General features: G+C 41.6%; 1 protein-coding gene across 6 annotated transcripts in view; it reads right to left on the bottom strand.

Moving 5' to 3' along the window:
* DHX40 (DEAH-box helicase 40) overlaps positions 1 to 14,090 on the bottom strand; it is a 56,919-nt gene that overhangs the window by 26,961 nt on the left and 15,868 nt on the right. For all 6 annotated transcript variants that reach the window (XM_056556657.1, XM_056556655.1, XM_056556658.1 and 3 more), the window contains exons 7-11: positions 12,345 to 12,476; positions 10,116 to 10,215; positions 7,336 to 7,422; positions 7,065 to 7,247; positions 2,666 to 2,746 (exon numbers count right to left, since the gene is read on the bottom strand). In XM_056556657.1, coding sequence (XP_056412632.1) covers positions 2,666 to 2,746; positions 7,065 to 7,247; positions 7,336 to 7,422; positions 10,116 to 10,215; positions 12,345 to 12,476 — 583 coding nt within the window. The remainder of the gene's footprint in view (positions 1 to 2,665; positions 2,747 to 7,064; positions 7,248 to 7,335; positions 7,423 to 10,115; positions 10,216 to 12,344; positions 12,477 to 14,090) is intronic.

The raw sequence follows: 14,090 nt of genomic DNA, 5'->3' as shown, positions 1-14,090 counted from the left end.
CTATTACCCAAAAACAACCTCTGGATATGATGCTGAGCACGCAAACTCAGCTTCTTTGATCAACATGGCCTGTTCTGAGTGGATCCTGTTAAATGGCTGTATGGTCTTGCTCATCATGCTACAGCTCAGTTTCAGGGTCTTGGCAATCTTCCTATAGCCTAGGCACAGAAATACAGGTCCAATTGCTGGAAAATTTGCTTGAAAAATTCTGCCAGAACATTGATAGGAACTATCCCAAAGAACATAAATGGAGAACTGTAAATTGAGTATTGTGTGTCAATGGATAAATAATGTAGTGTAGATGCATATGTGTGTGTGAGGATGAATGCTTTGTGCGTATATTGTCCACGTGGTTTAAGTAGTCAATGGCCAATTAATACATGCAGATTAATAGTATGTGTTAATAAAAGTTGCAGCGTGAATAAATGCATTGACAAAACTATGCAAGAATGAGTAAAAAAATGCTAAATTATTAAAATAGCAGCATACCAACATGTGTACATAAATATCCGTTAATAATGCCGCCCATAGCATAGACTACTTAACATGAATAAATGTATTTATACCCCCAACACACTAATATACATAAAGTGAATATGGACAATGGCGGGGTTGCAATAATTGAAAAAATGCGAATAGGTGCAGGTAAAAAAAAAAGACCTGAAAGTAATATGCATATAGATAGGTGACTATATCGGATTAAATGGCAACACATTACAAACAGGACAAACATACAACATACCAGGTGCAAAAAAATAAATAATTATAATTATTGATCACCTATATCTATATGTTTATTTATACCCAGTTGAAGTTTGCAAAAACTAACATCAAGTGCTGATGGTCAGAACTTTTAGGCTAGAATTCCAAAAGTTATGTTTGGGACAAAAACAACACTACACATCAGCAAAAGAATATAATACCCATAGAGAAGCATGGTGGTGGCAGCCTAATGTTTTGGGATTGTTTTTCTTCAACTGGAACTGGTGCCTTATTATGAATGTCCAACGTGAACGTGCCTTATTATGAAAGTTCAAATATTCCACGCAAAAGATTAATGTTTTTTATGGCCCAATCAGAGCCAAGAACTTAAAGGGGTACTCCGGTGGAAAACTTTTTTTTTTTTTAAATCAACTGGTGCCAGAAAGTTAAACAGATTTGTAAATTACTTCTATTTAAAAATCTTATGCTGTATGCTCCACAGGAAGTTCTTTTCTTTTTGAATTTCCTTTCTGTCTGACCACAGTGCTCTCTGCTGACACCTCTGTTCAGGTCAGGAACTATCAAGAGCGGAAGAGGTTTGTTATGGGGATTTGCTCCTTCTCTAGATAGTTCCTGGCATGGACAGAGGTGTCAACAGAGAGCACTGTGGTCAGACAGAAAATAAACATTTTTTAATAGAAGTAATTTAGAAATCTGTTATAACTTTCTGGCACCAGTTGATTTAAAAAAAAAAAAAAAAAAAAAAAAAAAAAAAAATGTTTGCCACCGGAGTACCCCTTTAATCCAACTAAACATCTGTGGGGTGAATAGGGCTGTGCAAAGGAGATTTCCCCGCAATCTGGAGTGCTTTGGCAAAGAAGATTGGCAAATATTGCTACGTGAAGATGTGTTATGCCAATAGAATCCTAACCAAAAAGACTGATGTAATAAAATTGTATTAGTTTAAAGGGTTACTCCGCTCCCCAGCGTACAGAACATTGAGTTCCGTACGTTGTGTGCGAGCTTCCGTGCTCACGCCCGCCCCCTTGTGACGTCACACCCAGTCATGTGACGTCACGTCCAGCCCCCTCATTGAAGGGGCAGGCCGTGACGTCACAAGGGGGGGGCGTGAACACGGAAGCTCGCACACAACGTACCGAACTCAATGTTCTGTACGCTGGGGAGCGGAGTAACCCTTTAAGGGTGTGCGCACTTATGCAACCAGGTTATAGTGTGTTATTTATTTGTCCTTCCACCTCAAAGATTTCAGTTTGTCTTATAATTGAACTGTTCACACTATATGTCATATTAAAAGTGGAAAAAGTTCTGACATGATTTATCTTTGTCTCACTCTTTAACGCCACAAGAACCTGCATTTAAAAGGGGTGTGTAGACTTTTTATGTCCACAGTTCTATTAATGCCTCTAAAGTGTTTTCTGATATTACTAATAATGGACCAAATCCAACCCCCCCCCCCATCCAGACACAGCACTGCTATTGTCCATGGGCTATGTTTGGTACTGCAGCTCAGAGTTTCTTATATGCTTTAATGATAATACTGCAGAAAAAAACATCTGCAAAAGCTTAATATATAATAGATGCTAAACCCTTAGTTTATAAATAACCACGAATATACAACTGAGAGTGGCCACTCTTATTTTGGAAACACATCTACCACAGATAATCATTACAATGATCCTTTAAACAAATAGCAGCCCTGCATAAATGACAAGCGGCCAGCCAGCCAAACACTAAAGCTAAACCTGAAGAATATCTTTGTGACGGGGTGTGTTCTGCACTTCAGGTTAGACATTAACTTCTATAGGAAAGCACCTTGCTGCAGTTTTTACAACACAAAACTGCATCTTTCTGCAACATGATACATATTAAACTACATGTTAGAAAGCAGACAGACTGGGTTAATGTGAATATGAGGTTAAAAAAAAAAAATAGATGATTTCACCTGTCAATTGCACTGCACTGATACAGCTTCCTGAGTGCTTCTAAAATAAACCTTTCTTCAGGTGGATCCAAGTAGGGGAACCTGTGGGTAAGAACAGAAGCCGATAATGCAAATGTAATGTAAGTTTAAAGACTAATTAAATGAGTTTTCTGATAACACATTCATTGCCTATCCTCAGGATAGGTCATCAATACCTGATAGACAGAATGCCAATACCTGGCACCCACATAATCATCTGTTCCACAGAGCCGTCGCAGCGAGATATACAGGGTCAATAGGATCAGTAGCAACTGGCGCTGTTAACTGTGTAGTAGCCAAGCCTTATTATTGCAGCTCATCTTACATTTACTTTTATAGAAAGCTGCAGTAACCCAGCATGGCCACTACTCAGTGGTGTGTGTGTGTATGTGTGTTTGGGGAGTAGGGGTGGGGGTGTCATGTGCAGTCACCTCGAGGATAGGCCATCAATATGAGTTATTGAAAATCCCCAATGGAAAACCTGAAAATATACCGGGATTACGAATTAGAATGGTTTCCTATTATGGTTTTTGTAACCTGAAAAATTGTTTACCAGTCTAAAAGTCCAAGAGCTGAGGAACCACACTAATCATGAGATAGGAATTCCCTGTTCTCACAGAAACATACAAAATCGACGGTAAAAAAACTCAAAACTTAGCTTAGAATAGCTATGTATGTATCCTTAATAATATTTCATTTTTATGAAATAGCTATATATGCATCACAAGTTTAAATTCTCTAAAAAGTAGTATACTGTGTCCAATAATATTCTGGTTAGAAGTTAATGGGGGGAATTTATGAATGCTTACACCAGAAAACTGAGGCGAGCTCAGGGAGGACAGAAACCTCCTTTCTGCTCCACAGGAGGTTTCTGTCCTACCTGAGCTCGCCCTTCTGCTCCACAGGAGGTTTCTGTCCTCCCTGAGCTCACCCTTCTGCTCCATGGGAGGTTTCTGTCCTCCCTGAGCTCGCCCTTCTGCTCCACAGGAGGTTTCTGTCCTCCCTGAGCTCGCCCTTCTGCTCCACAGGAGGTTTCTGTCCTCCCTGAGCTTGCCCTTCTGCTCCACGGGAGGTTTCTATCCTCCCTGAGCTCGCCCTTCTGCTCCAAGGGCAGTTTCTGTCCTCCCAGAGCTCGCCCTTCTGCTCCACGGGAGGTTTCTGTCCTCCATGAGCTCGCCCTTCTGCTCCACGGGAGGTTTCTGTCCTCCCTGAGCTCGCCCTTCTGCTCCAAGGGCAGTTTCTGTCCTCCCAGAGCTCGCCCTTCTGCTCCACAGGAGGTTTCTGTCCTCCCTGAGCTTGCCCTTCTGCTCCACGGGAGGTTTCTGTCCTCCCTGAGCTCGCCCTTCTGCTCCAAGGGCAGTTTCTGTCCTCCCAGAGCTCGCCCTTCTGCTCCACGGGAGGTTTCTGTCCTCCCTGAGCTCACCCTTCTGCTCCACGGGCAGTTTCTGTCCTCCCAGAGCTCGCCCTTCTGCTCCACGGGAGGTTTCTGTCCTCCCAGAGCTCGCCCTTCTGCTCCACGGGAGGTTTCTGTCCTCCCTGAGCTCGCCCTTCTGCTCCACGGGCAGTTTCTGTCCTCCCAGAGCTCGCCCTTCTGCTCCACAGGAGGTTTCTGTCCTCCCTGTGCTCGGGAGGGGGAGAAGTGGGTATAGTGTAGTGTGGGTGTTCGTGAAAGGGGGGAGAATGCAAACATTTTCACAATGTTATCATCTTTTCTCAAAACACAGGAAAGATCTTAAATTTTTTAGCAAAATGGGTCCCATGCTAAAATTTGCAACAGAAAACTGGCATGCAAGGCTTAGTAAATTCCCCTCCAATGAGCACAGGTGCAGTATGAAATAAGTAAGCTAGTAGTAAGATATAGTTTACCTGATCACACAACACCTACAGTCAGTCATTCAAAATAACCACAAAATGGTAATTAGAAAATAATGGTTGAGGTGGTTTGAACCAAGAGCACTTCCATGGGACTGACCTTACTTTTCTTTCTAGCAGAAGGCGCACTGAGAAACTAAGAAACTATATTTTAGTACAAAGTCTATTAGACATCAGCATACAAGCAGTAAAGCCTGTGGATCCTCTAGGGCCTGCATTAGTGGCTTGCAACATGTGCTAGCACATAGGAGGCATACTACCTGTACAGCCAAGGGGGCTTGTCATCTCTAGAATTCTTCAACTTGCCTAAAGAGGACCTGCCCAGACATTGTGATTTATTTTAGTACCCTCTGAAGCCTGTGTGAGCTAGAGAGATCCTTGGAGCAGGCACCAGGCAAAAGTGGCAGTGTGTTCATTACAGACATCGGTGTTATCAGCACATCATCTTGTCTTCTCTACACTGTGTACACTGTGCTGAAAACTGCAAGCTCTCCTCCCTCTCCCCCTGCCAAAAATTTTCCTTAAGGAAATCAACAGCCTGTAAACTAGGATTAAATAACAGGATTCTGTAAGTGATATATTTGTTTTACACTCCTTTCTCCCTCCCTAAATATAATATTCACAGAATATAGGGTGCTGTAAAATGAAGAGGGCTCTGAATTCCTAAAGGGTCATTTTTGGTAAGGGGCAGGAGGGCTTGCAGCTTTCAGCACAGTGCAGGACAGGAGCTACTGATAACACCACCATGCTCTATACTCCCAGTGACTGGAATCTCTTCAGCTAACACAGATAGCTATACCTGAGGTTAGTTAACAATGTTAGTTTGTGTTCAGCAGCAGAGATAGGAAGGGAGACATAGATCAGTTCTTATTGCCATACTAAAAACCGTTGTGGTTTTCAGCCTGGCAACAAAACCGGATATGGTCCAAAAATTAGCCGACCAGAGTCATTAGCTAACTCTGGATGGCTCATTTAAATAAATGGGATGTGGCATGGGTCCAGCTGTGATACGGCAGCGGACGGTTTTAAAATTTTCCCCGCTGGATCCAGCAGCCATATCACACAATCGTAGTGTAAATGTAGCTTAGCTTGTGTCAAATTTATCAAAAAGTTGCACAGACTGATACATTTTGTGTGACTGAAAATTCCACTCAGAATTTGCTGTAGGATGTCACTTTTCTAGGGAAAGGTAAAACTGGTATGAATTTTTAGGATTTTTTTTGAATGTTTGCGCACTTTTGTTTCGCCTTTTTCAAAAAGGCACACATGGTAAATATCTTCCACTGCAATGTCAATAAAGATGTTGGTTTTGCAGAGTGTATATTTTGAAATTGCAGTAAAAATTTGCACCTAATTAAAGCCCCAAAAATGTCAAGGCGGCAATGATAAATCTCCCCCTATATTTGTTGTATTAAATGGCCACTGTCAGATATAAAAACTTTTTACATGTTATACATCTTTGCAAATTTTTTTTAATTTAATATACTTATTTATAAAAAATGTCACATTTTATTAAAGAAAACTGCATTTGAAAATCCCACCACTAGGGGTCCCCATAACTTCCAGGACACTGATGAGTCCCACAGCAACATGAGGATGTTCAAGGGTCATCGACACAAGATGGCTGATTGACAAGGCTGCAGGAGGAACACAGCCTGCAGCAACACTGCTGTAACACAGTTTTACCAAACATGTGCCTCCAGCTGTTGCAAAACTACAACTCCAAGCATGCCTGGACAGTCAAAGTTGTCCAAACACTGTATCTCCAACTATTCCAAAACTACAAGTCACAGAATTACAGTACTGACCAAGGATGATACACATGAATGATGACATAGGAACATCTAGAAAATGTATGCATAAAAAACTACTGTACTTTTAGCACTAAACCTTTGCACTAATTTAGAAAGATGTAAGTTATATACTCACCATATTGTCTGAGTACAGGCAATTTCCAATAATTATTGTGTGTGTGTGTACAGCATAAAACCAGAGAGGAAAGTTTTACAGAGCAAGGCTGTCAGGCTCCTCAAAGAGCAGCGAGTCAGCAGAGTGAGGGAGGGGGAGGAGTCATCACAGTGAAGGCAAGTAAGAGACATGCCCCCTCCCATCACAGGCACATCTAAAAAGGGACCCTGTAGGGGTCCTTCGGCGGCGGATCCGCATCGTAAAATACGCTGTGGATCCACTCATCTGAATGTACCCAAAGAACATTTTTACAGGTTTTCTCCCTCTGTACCCAAAGAACAGTGCCAGCAAATTGTCTGATAGCCAGGAAGCATTTCGAACACCAGAATTTACCGACTTTCAGGATACAGTGCTTGCATGTACTGAAGGTATGTAAATCTTAGTTAAAACAATATAAATAAATAGATCTGGTCCCCAGTCCTAAACTAGGCCAACATAAAAATGAGAGGTGCCACCTTCAAGCATAAAATGCCAGGATAAATCTTACAGCAAAGGGGTCATAATAAGTTTACATATTGTATTTAAGGAAACATGGCATTACCTGATTACATCATTTACATCCAGGCATTTAAGGGTCAGAATGACAGATGTTAGGCTGGTTCGTTTAATCTCAGGGACCATGTGATCTGGCATACATTTCTCCCAGAACTCCTCACTGTAAATCCGATGGCATTTCCCAGAAGCTGTCCTGCCAGCCCTGCCTGCTCTCTGTACTGCTTCACTTCTTTACAAAATACAAAAAAATAAAATTATTGAAAGAATATTTCCTAATATGAAAATATAATAAAATGTCACTATTTAATTTAACTTACTTTGAAATAGGTACAATTTCCAAAACATCCAGACCAGCTCTAGGATTGTGATTTAGCTGTTTCACAAAGCCGCTATCTACAACATACCTGGAAAACAATGTAATACTTTAAAAACATTGCAAATAACCTCAGAAATACTATTCTACTAAATGTCCGAGACAGATCAATGTCAAAGTGTCACTACCTCGTGGAGAAGTTGAGGGGCACAATGCATATAACAAATATACAAAAAAAGAAAAAGAATTGGATACAAAAGAGAAAAATGAAGAATGTCACTACTACTAGTACGCACTACAGCTATAATATGCCTAGTTATGAAAAACAGGCATAAATTAAATTAAATTGTTTAATTTAGTTTTTTTTTCTATTAACAATTAGTCAAAAAAACAAAAATTATATATACCATATTATATATTTATTTATATATATATGTATATATACAGGCATGGCATGGCATACAGTAATTGTTGGCAGTAATTGTTGGCACCGCTGAAATTTTTCAAGAAAATGAAGTATTTCTCACAGAAAAGGATTGCAGTAACACATGTTTTGCTATACACATGTTTATTCCCTTTGTGTGTATTGGAACTAAACCAAAAAAGGGAGGAAAAAAAAGCTAATTGGACATAATGTCACACCAAACTCCAAAAATGGTCTGGACAAAATTATTGGCACCCATAACTTAATATTTGGTTGCACACCCTTTGGAAAAACATAACTGAAATCAGTCGCTTCCTATAACCATCAATAAGCTTCTTACACCTCTCAGCTGGAATGTTGGACCACTCTTCCTTTGCAAACTGCTCCAGGTCTCTCTTATTGGAAGGGCGCCTTTTCCCAACAGCAATTTTAAGATCTCAATGGGATTTAGATCTGGACTCATTGCTGCCACTTCAGAACTCTCCAGCGCTTTGTTGCCATCTATTTCTGGGTGCTTTTTGAGGTATGTTTGGGGTCATTGTCTTGCTGGAAGACCCAAGATCTCGGCCGCAATCCCAGCTTTCTGACACTGTGCTGTACAGTGTGACCCAAAATCCATTGGCAATCCTCAGATTTCATGATGCCTTGCACACATTCAAGGCACCCAGTGCCAGAGGCAGCAAAACAACCCCAAATCATCATTGAACCTCCACCATATTTCACTGTAGGTACTGTATTCTTTTCTTTGTTCGCCTCATTCTGTTTTTGGTAAACAGTAGAAACATGTGCTTTACCAAAAAGCTCTATCTTGGTCTCATCTGTCCACAAGATGTTTTCCCAGAAGGATTTTGCCTTACTCAAGTTCATTTTGGCAAAATGTAGTCTTGCTTTTTTATGTCTGTCAGCATTAGGGTCCTCCTGGGTCTCCTGCCATAGCGTTTCATTTCATTTAAATGTCGACAGTTCGCACTGACACTGATGCTTCCTGAGTCTGCAGGAGAGCTTGAATATCTTTGGAACTTGTTTGGGGCTACTTATCCACCAGCCGGACTATCTTGCGTTGAGACCTTTTATCAATTTTTCTCTTACATCCACGCCCACGCTACAGTGCCAATGGTTGCAAAATTCTTGATAATGTTGCGCACTGTGGACAAAGGCAAATCTAGATCTCTGGAGATGGACTTGTGACTGTGAGATTGTTGATATTTTTGGTTCTCAAGTACTCAGACAGATCTCTTCTCTTTCTGTTGTCCATGCTTGTGTGGCACACACAGACACACAATGCAAAGACTAAGTGAACTTCTCTCCTTTTTATCTACTTTCAGGTGTGATTTTTATATTACCCAAACCTGTTACTTACTCCATGTGAGTTTAAAGGAGTATATTATTTATCCACAATTTTGAAAGGGTGCCAATAATTTTGTCCAGCCCATTTTTGGAGTTTGGTGTGACATTATGTCCAATTTGCTTTTTTTCCTCCCTTTTTTGGTTTAGTTCCAATACACACAAAGGGAATAAAACATTTGTAGCAAAACATGTGTTACTGCAATCCTTTTCTGTGAGAAATACTTCATTTTCTTTCAGGGGTTCCAACATTTATGGCCATAACTGTATATATTTAACAGTTTCCAAAATTGCATGTATACTAAAGAAGAAACATGAAGGAGAAACATGCCTGGTCATAGGATTTTCCATCTTAGATACGTCCAATAGGCGGACTCGCAGACTAGTAAATCATGGCTACATGTGCATGGCTTTCTCCATAGGTATTGTGCAGCCAAACATGCTTGCGCAGCCAAGCCAGCTGTTTGTTCTCCTGTCTTTTTTCTGGGGAAGAACGTATATGACCTCTGCTACAATTCTGGCTTCTAAACCCCAGTAACCAGTGCTTTTTTTTCTACTGGCTGTACACTCAGGTTAATAGAGGAGGACTGCAAGTGAAGCATCCCTATCTATAACCTCCAACCCTTTATTTTTATTGAGGACATGACCTTTTTTAATCCCCTGATAAAAGTAATAAAATATTCCCAAAGCATATTAGGCCCCTACCACTTTCTGCTTAGTGACATGTGGCCACTGTGCCTGCTGCATCATGGTCTCCGTTATAGTGATGTTGTCGTCACTATAGGTTAAGTTTTTTTAATTACTCACATTTCTTTTTACAACAGCAAGGGAGTTTAATGTTGTCTTGGTAAAACACAGCATTGAAGAAGTCAGAAATAAAACGAATTATGTAAAAGAGCAGTTATTTATAGGGTGCCTCCACTATTTTTGCTGGTAGTCTGCATAATACTTTATCAGCAAGCATAAACACAAGTGAAATTGTAAACAGGCTATACCATGTCGGAACAAATTTGTACCTAATGCCTTCAATTGTCAGAGATGTTGCAGCAATGTTTGTGGCTACTACACACTTCCTAATGCCTTTTGGAGGTGGAAGAAAAATTCTTTTTTGCTGATCTGCAAAATAACATGGGATATAAAAACAGGAAATGTAGTTCAATATTTGACTATACTTCATTAGAATATCCTACTAAGACAGAAACCTTAATTTCTTAAGCAGTTATATTTTATTCGATTTCTAGGAGTCCTCTACGACAGCAGCCCAGGAGATTAACACCATAAAAAAAAAGTGTAAACCCAAAAGTTGCAAAAAATAGCCCAAGGCACAGCACTGTGCCAGATGTGCGACAAATATACACACCAAAGCAGCTCAAAACACAATGATTAAAGTACAATTTAATCATCAAATATATTGACATAAGGATCCATCATAGAAAGGTCCTGACTTCAATATCCTTGCTATAGTTAAGGTAACTATAAAAACTGTTTTCCAATAGAGAAATCTGAAAGCTCTATCAAAAATGGATTCAAAGGAGGAAAAGAAAGACCCCTAAGTATTACATTCCACTAACCACCATTAGAGGGTTTTTTTTTTTTTTTACTTGGACAGGTAGTCTGATATGTTTCTCTAGAGAGTGGAGATTGCCAAGTGCATCACTCCAGCTCTCCCATATAGCTGCATGGAGGTGGCCTGCTATGGACACGCCCCATTCAGGAGTGGAGCCGCTATGGCAGGAATACAAGACGTTAATGACCCCAGAAGGGACATGTCTACTCTGTCACAATTTTCTTCTTGTAGAAAAAAAAAATTGTCTTTTGGTGTTAAGGAGGACCCCTAGAAAGATTTTGCTTGTGGCAGGAAGAAAGTCTGATTTTTAAAAATTGATGATCCAACCTAATCTCTCCAGAAGCTGAAAGAAGCAGTGGTCTTGCCCTTGCTACCACCAGAAGACCGTCCAAATTAGAAATTATGTTAACCCTTTCTTTCCTCAGATGAGCTACCACCTCCGCCATCAGCTTTGTAAAGATTCTGGGAGCTAAGGAGAGCCAGATGGGGAGGGGAATGAACTTTCTGTGGTGCGGTCATGGAGAATGACTCAAGAAATTTAGTATATTGTATTATATCTTATTTATGCAAAAAACTATAATCTTTGAAACATATATATGGTGCTACTCTTGGTTCATTTACATATTTGGCCACCTCAAACCCTCAACACTGCTATATAGGTGATGCAGAGTAAACAATGTTACCAAGCATAACTGAGAAATGTTTTAATCCTTTACATGCCCTACGTGGCTGCAAACCCAATCCCTCCTCTTAGTCTTGAGTAAAGACTCTAGTGGTCCCCTGCATTGTGTGTGTGATGGAGTCATTCAAGAGCAAAGTGGAGGGACTAGACTTGGAGATGGTTTCAAGCTGAAAGCCCAGGACACCTGAATGCATGACACTTAAAGCCTAAATAGCATAGGATATGTGACAGATTAAAACCTTGATTTCTCTGTTATGCTTCCTCTTGGATTGGCAACATATGTTTATTTCTGCTTAGTGCACCATCTTTATAGCGGTATTAGCATTCGGGGGGGGGGGGGGGGGGGGGGGGGGCAAACATGAATACAGATTTCCTGTACATATTTAATACACTGATGCTGCTTCCTCCAAACTGAAATAGTATTTTTTTCTATGTATTTTTTTTCTATTATCCATTAGTCCTAATTGATAATACCAAAAGAAGCTGTAGATTTCACTAGAGTATGGAATCTGGGATATAAGAGCCTATTACCTTTTCTACTCGTCTTTTTCTATAAATATACTCTTCTGAACAATAGTCAAGGGTTTTACTGATGCAATTTTTAAAACACTTCAGAATTAATAATGGTTATATAATGTATGTGTGTTAAACAAACAATTCATATCAAAATAAGAGATGAGCGAATTTACAGTAAATTTGAATCGTCACGAACTTCTCGGCTCGGCAGTTGATGACTTTTCCTGCATAAATTAGTTCAGCATTCAGGTGCTCCCGTGGGCTGGAAAAGGTGGATACAGTCCTAGGAGACTCTTTCCTAGGACTGTATCCACCTTTTCCAGCCCACCGGAGCACCGGAAAGCTGAACTAATTTATGCAGGAAAAGTCAGCAACCGCCGAGCTGAGAAGTTCGTGACGAATCGAATTTACTGTAAGTTCACTCATCTCTAATAAAAATAAGTAAAAAAAAAAAAAAAAACATTATAAGCCGTGCCTTACCTGTTGGCATAGAACCATATAATGGTAAGATAAGAAGCCCTTCCACAGTAGAGTCAAAAACATCATGGCGGTAGTCTATCATTTCAGCTTTTTGGTACAGCACATCACATGCCTTCTCAATTTCCGACTGGCCTATAGTACATAAGTATATACCGTGCCTTAAAAAGATTGTCTCTAAATCAAGAGAATTATTAAATGTGCCATACACTAGAAATTATGGACTTCCAAAAAGAGCAGGTTAGACCATCAGTCTTATTGTAAAACGAATAAGCTTTATTACTTTTCCACCAATCTACTTTTGCATGAACTACAGCACCAGACAATGACAGAAAAAAATCTAACAAATCACAGATCTGCCCCCACTCGAGAGAAACCAAGACTAGGTCGCAGATCATGGCACAGACTGGTGATTTGCTGTTAACTGCCGTATATACTCGAGTATAAGCCGAGTTTTTCAGCACGATTTTTCGTGCTGAAAACACCCCCCTCGGCTTATACTCGAGTGAACTCCCCCACCCGCAGTGGTCTTCAACCTGCGGACCTCCAGAGGTTTCAAAACTACAACTCCCAGCAAGCCCGGCCAGCCATCGGCTGTCCGGGCTTGCTGGGAGTTGTAGTTTTGAAACCTCCGGAGGTCCGCAGGTTGAAGACCACTGCGGCCTTCGACATCATCCAGCCCCCTCTCACCCCCCTTTAGTTCTGACTACTCACCTCCGCTCGGCGCTGGTCCGGTGCTGCAGGGCTGTCCGGTGAGGAGGTGGTCCGGTGGGATAGTGGTTCCGGGCTGCTATCTTCACCGGGGAGGCCTCTTCTAAGCGCTTCGGGCCCGGCCTCAGAATAGTCACGTTGCCTTGACAACGACGCAGAGGTGCGTTCATTGCCAACGTACTTCTGCGTCGTTGTCAAGGCAACGCCTCTATTCCGGGCCGGAAGCGCCGAGAAGAGGCGCCCCCGGTGAAGATAGCAGCCCGGACCACCTCCTCTCCGGACAGCCCTGCAGGACCGGACCAGCGCCGAGCGGAGGTGAGTACTCAGAACTAAAGGGGGGTGAGAGGGGGCTGGATGATGTCGAAGGCCGCAGTGGTCTTCAACCTGCGGACCTCCAGAGGTTTCAAAACTACAACTCCCAGCAAGCCCGGACAGCCGATGGCTGCCCGGGCTTGCTGGGAGTTGTAGTTTTGAAACCTCTGGAGGTCCGCAGGTTGAAGACCACTGAGGGCGAATGATGACAAGGGGATGATGAAGGGGGGATGTGTGGGATGATAAGGGGATGATGAAGGGGGGATGTGCGGGATGATAAGGGGATGATGAAGGGGGGATGTGCGGGATGATAAGGGGATGATGAAGGGGGGATGTGTGGGATGATAAGGGGATGATGAAGGGGGGATGTGTGGGATGATAAGGGGATGATGAAGGGGGGATGTGTGGGATGACAAGGGGATGATGAAGGGGGGATGTGTGGGATGATGACAAGGGGATGATGATGAGGATGTTAATGACGGGTCTGGATGATGACAGGGGGGGGATGATGTATTTCCCACCCTAGGCTTATACTCGAGTCAATAACTTTTCCTGGGATTTTGGGTTGAAATTAGGGGTCTCGGCTTATACTCGGGTCGGCTTATACTCGAGTATATACGGTAACTAAATAATCCTCCAAGGCTATATCCTTCTGTCCATTTATAAAGGGCAAGTCATTTAGGAATTGGCCTTCTGAAATCCCCAATGGATGTCCAGCTTTAACCA

This window comes from Hyla sarda, chromosome 2 (genome assembly GCF_029499605.1).
Source record: "Hyla sarda isolate aHylSar1 chromosome 2, aHylSar1.hap1, whole genome shotgun sequence".
NCBI lineage: Eukaryota > Metazoa > Chordata > Amphibia > Anura > Hylidae > Hyla > Hyla sarda.
The sequence above is the reverse complement of the archived record's forward strand: the minus strand, read 5'-3'. Positions and strand labels throughout refer to the sequence as shown.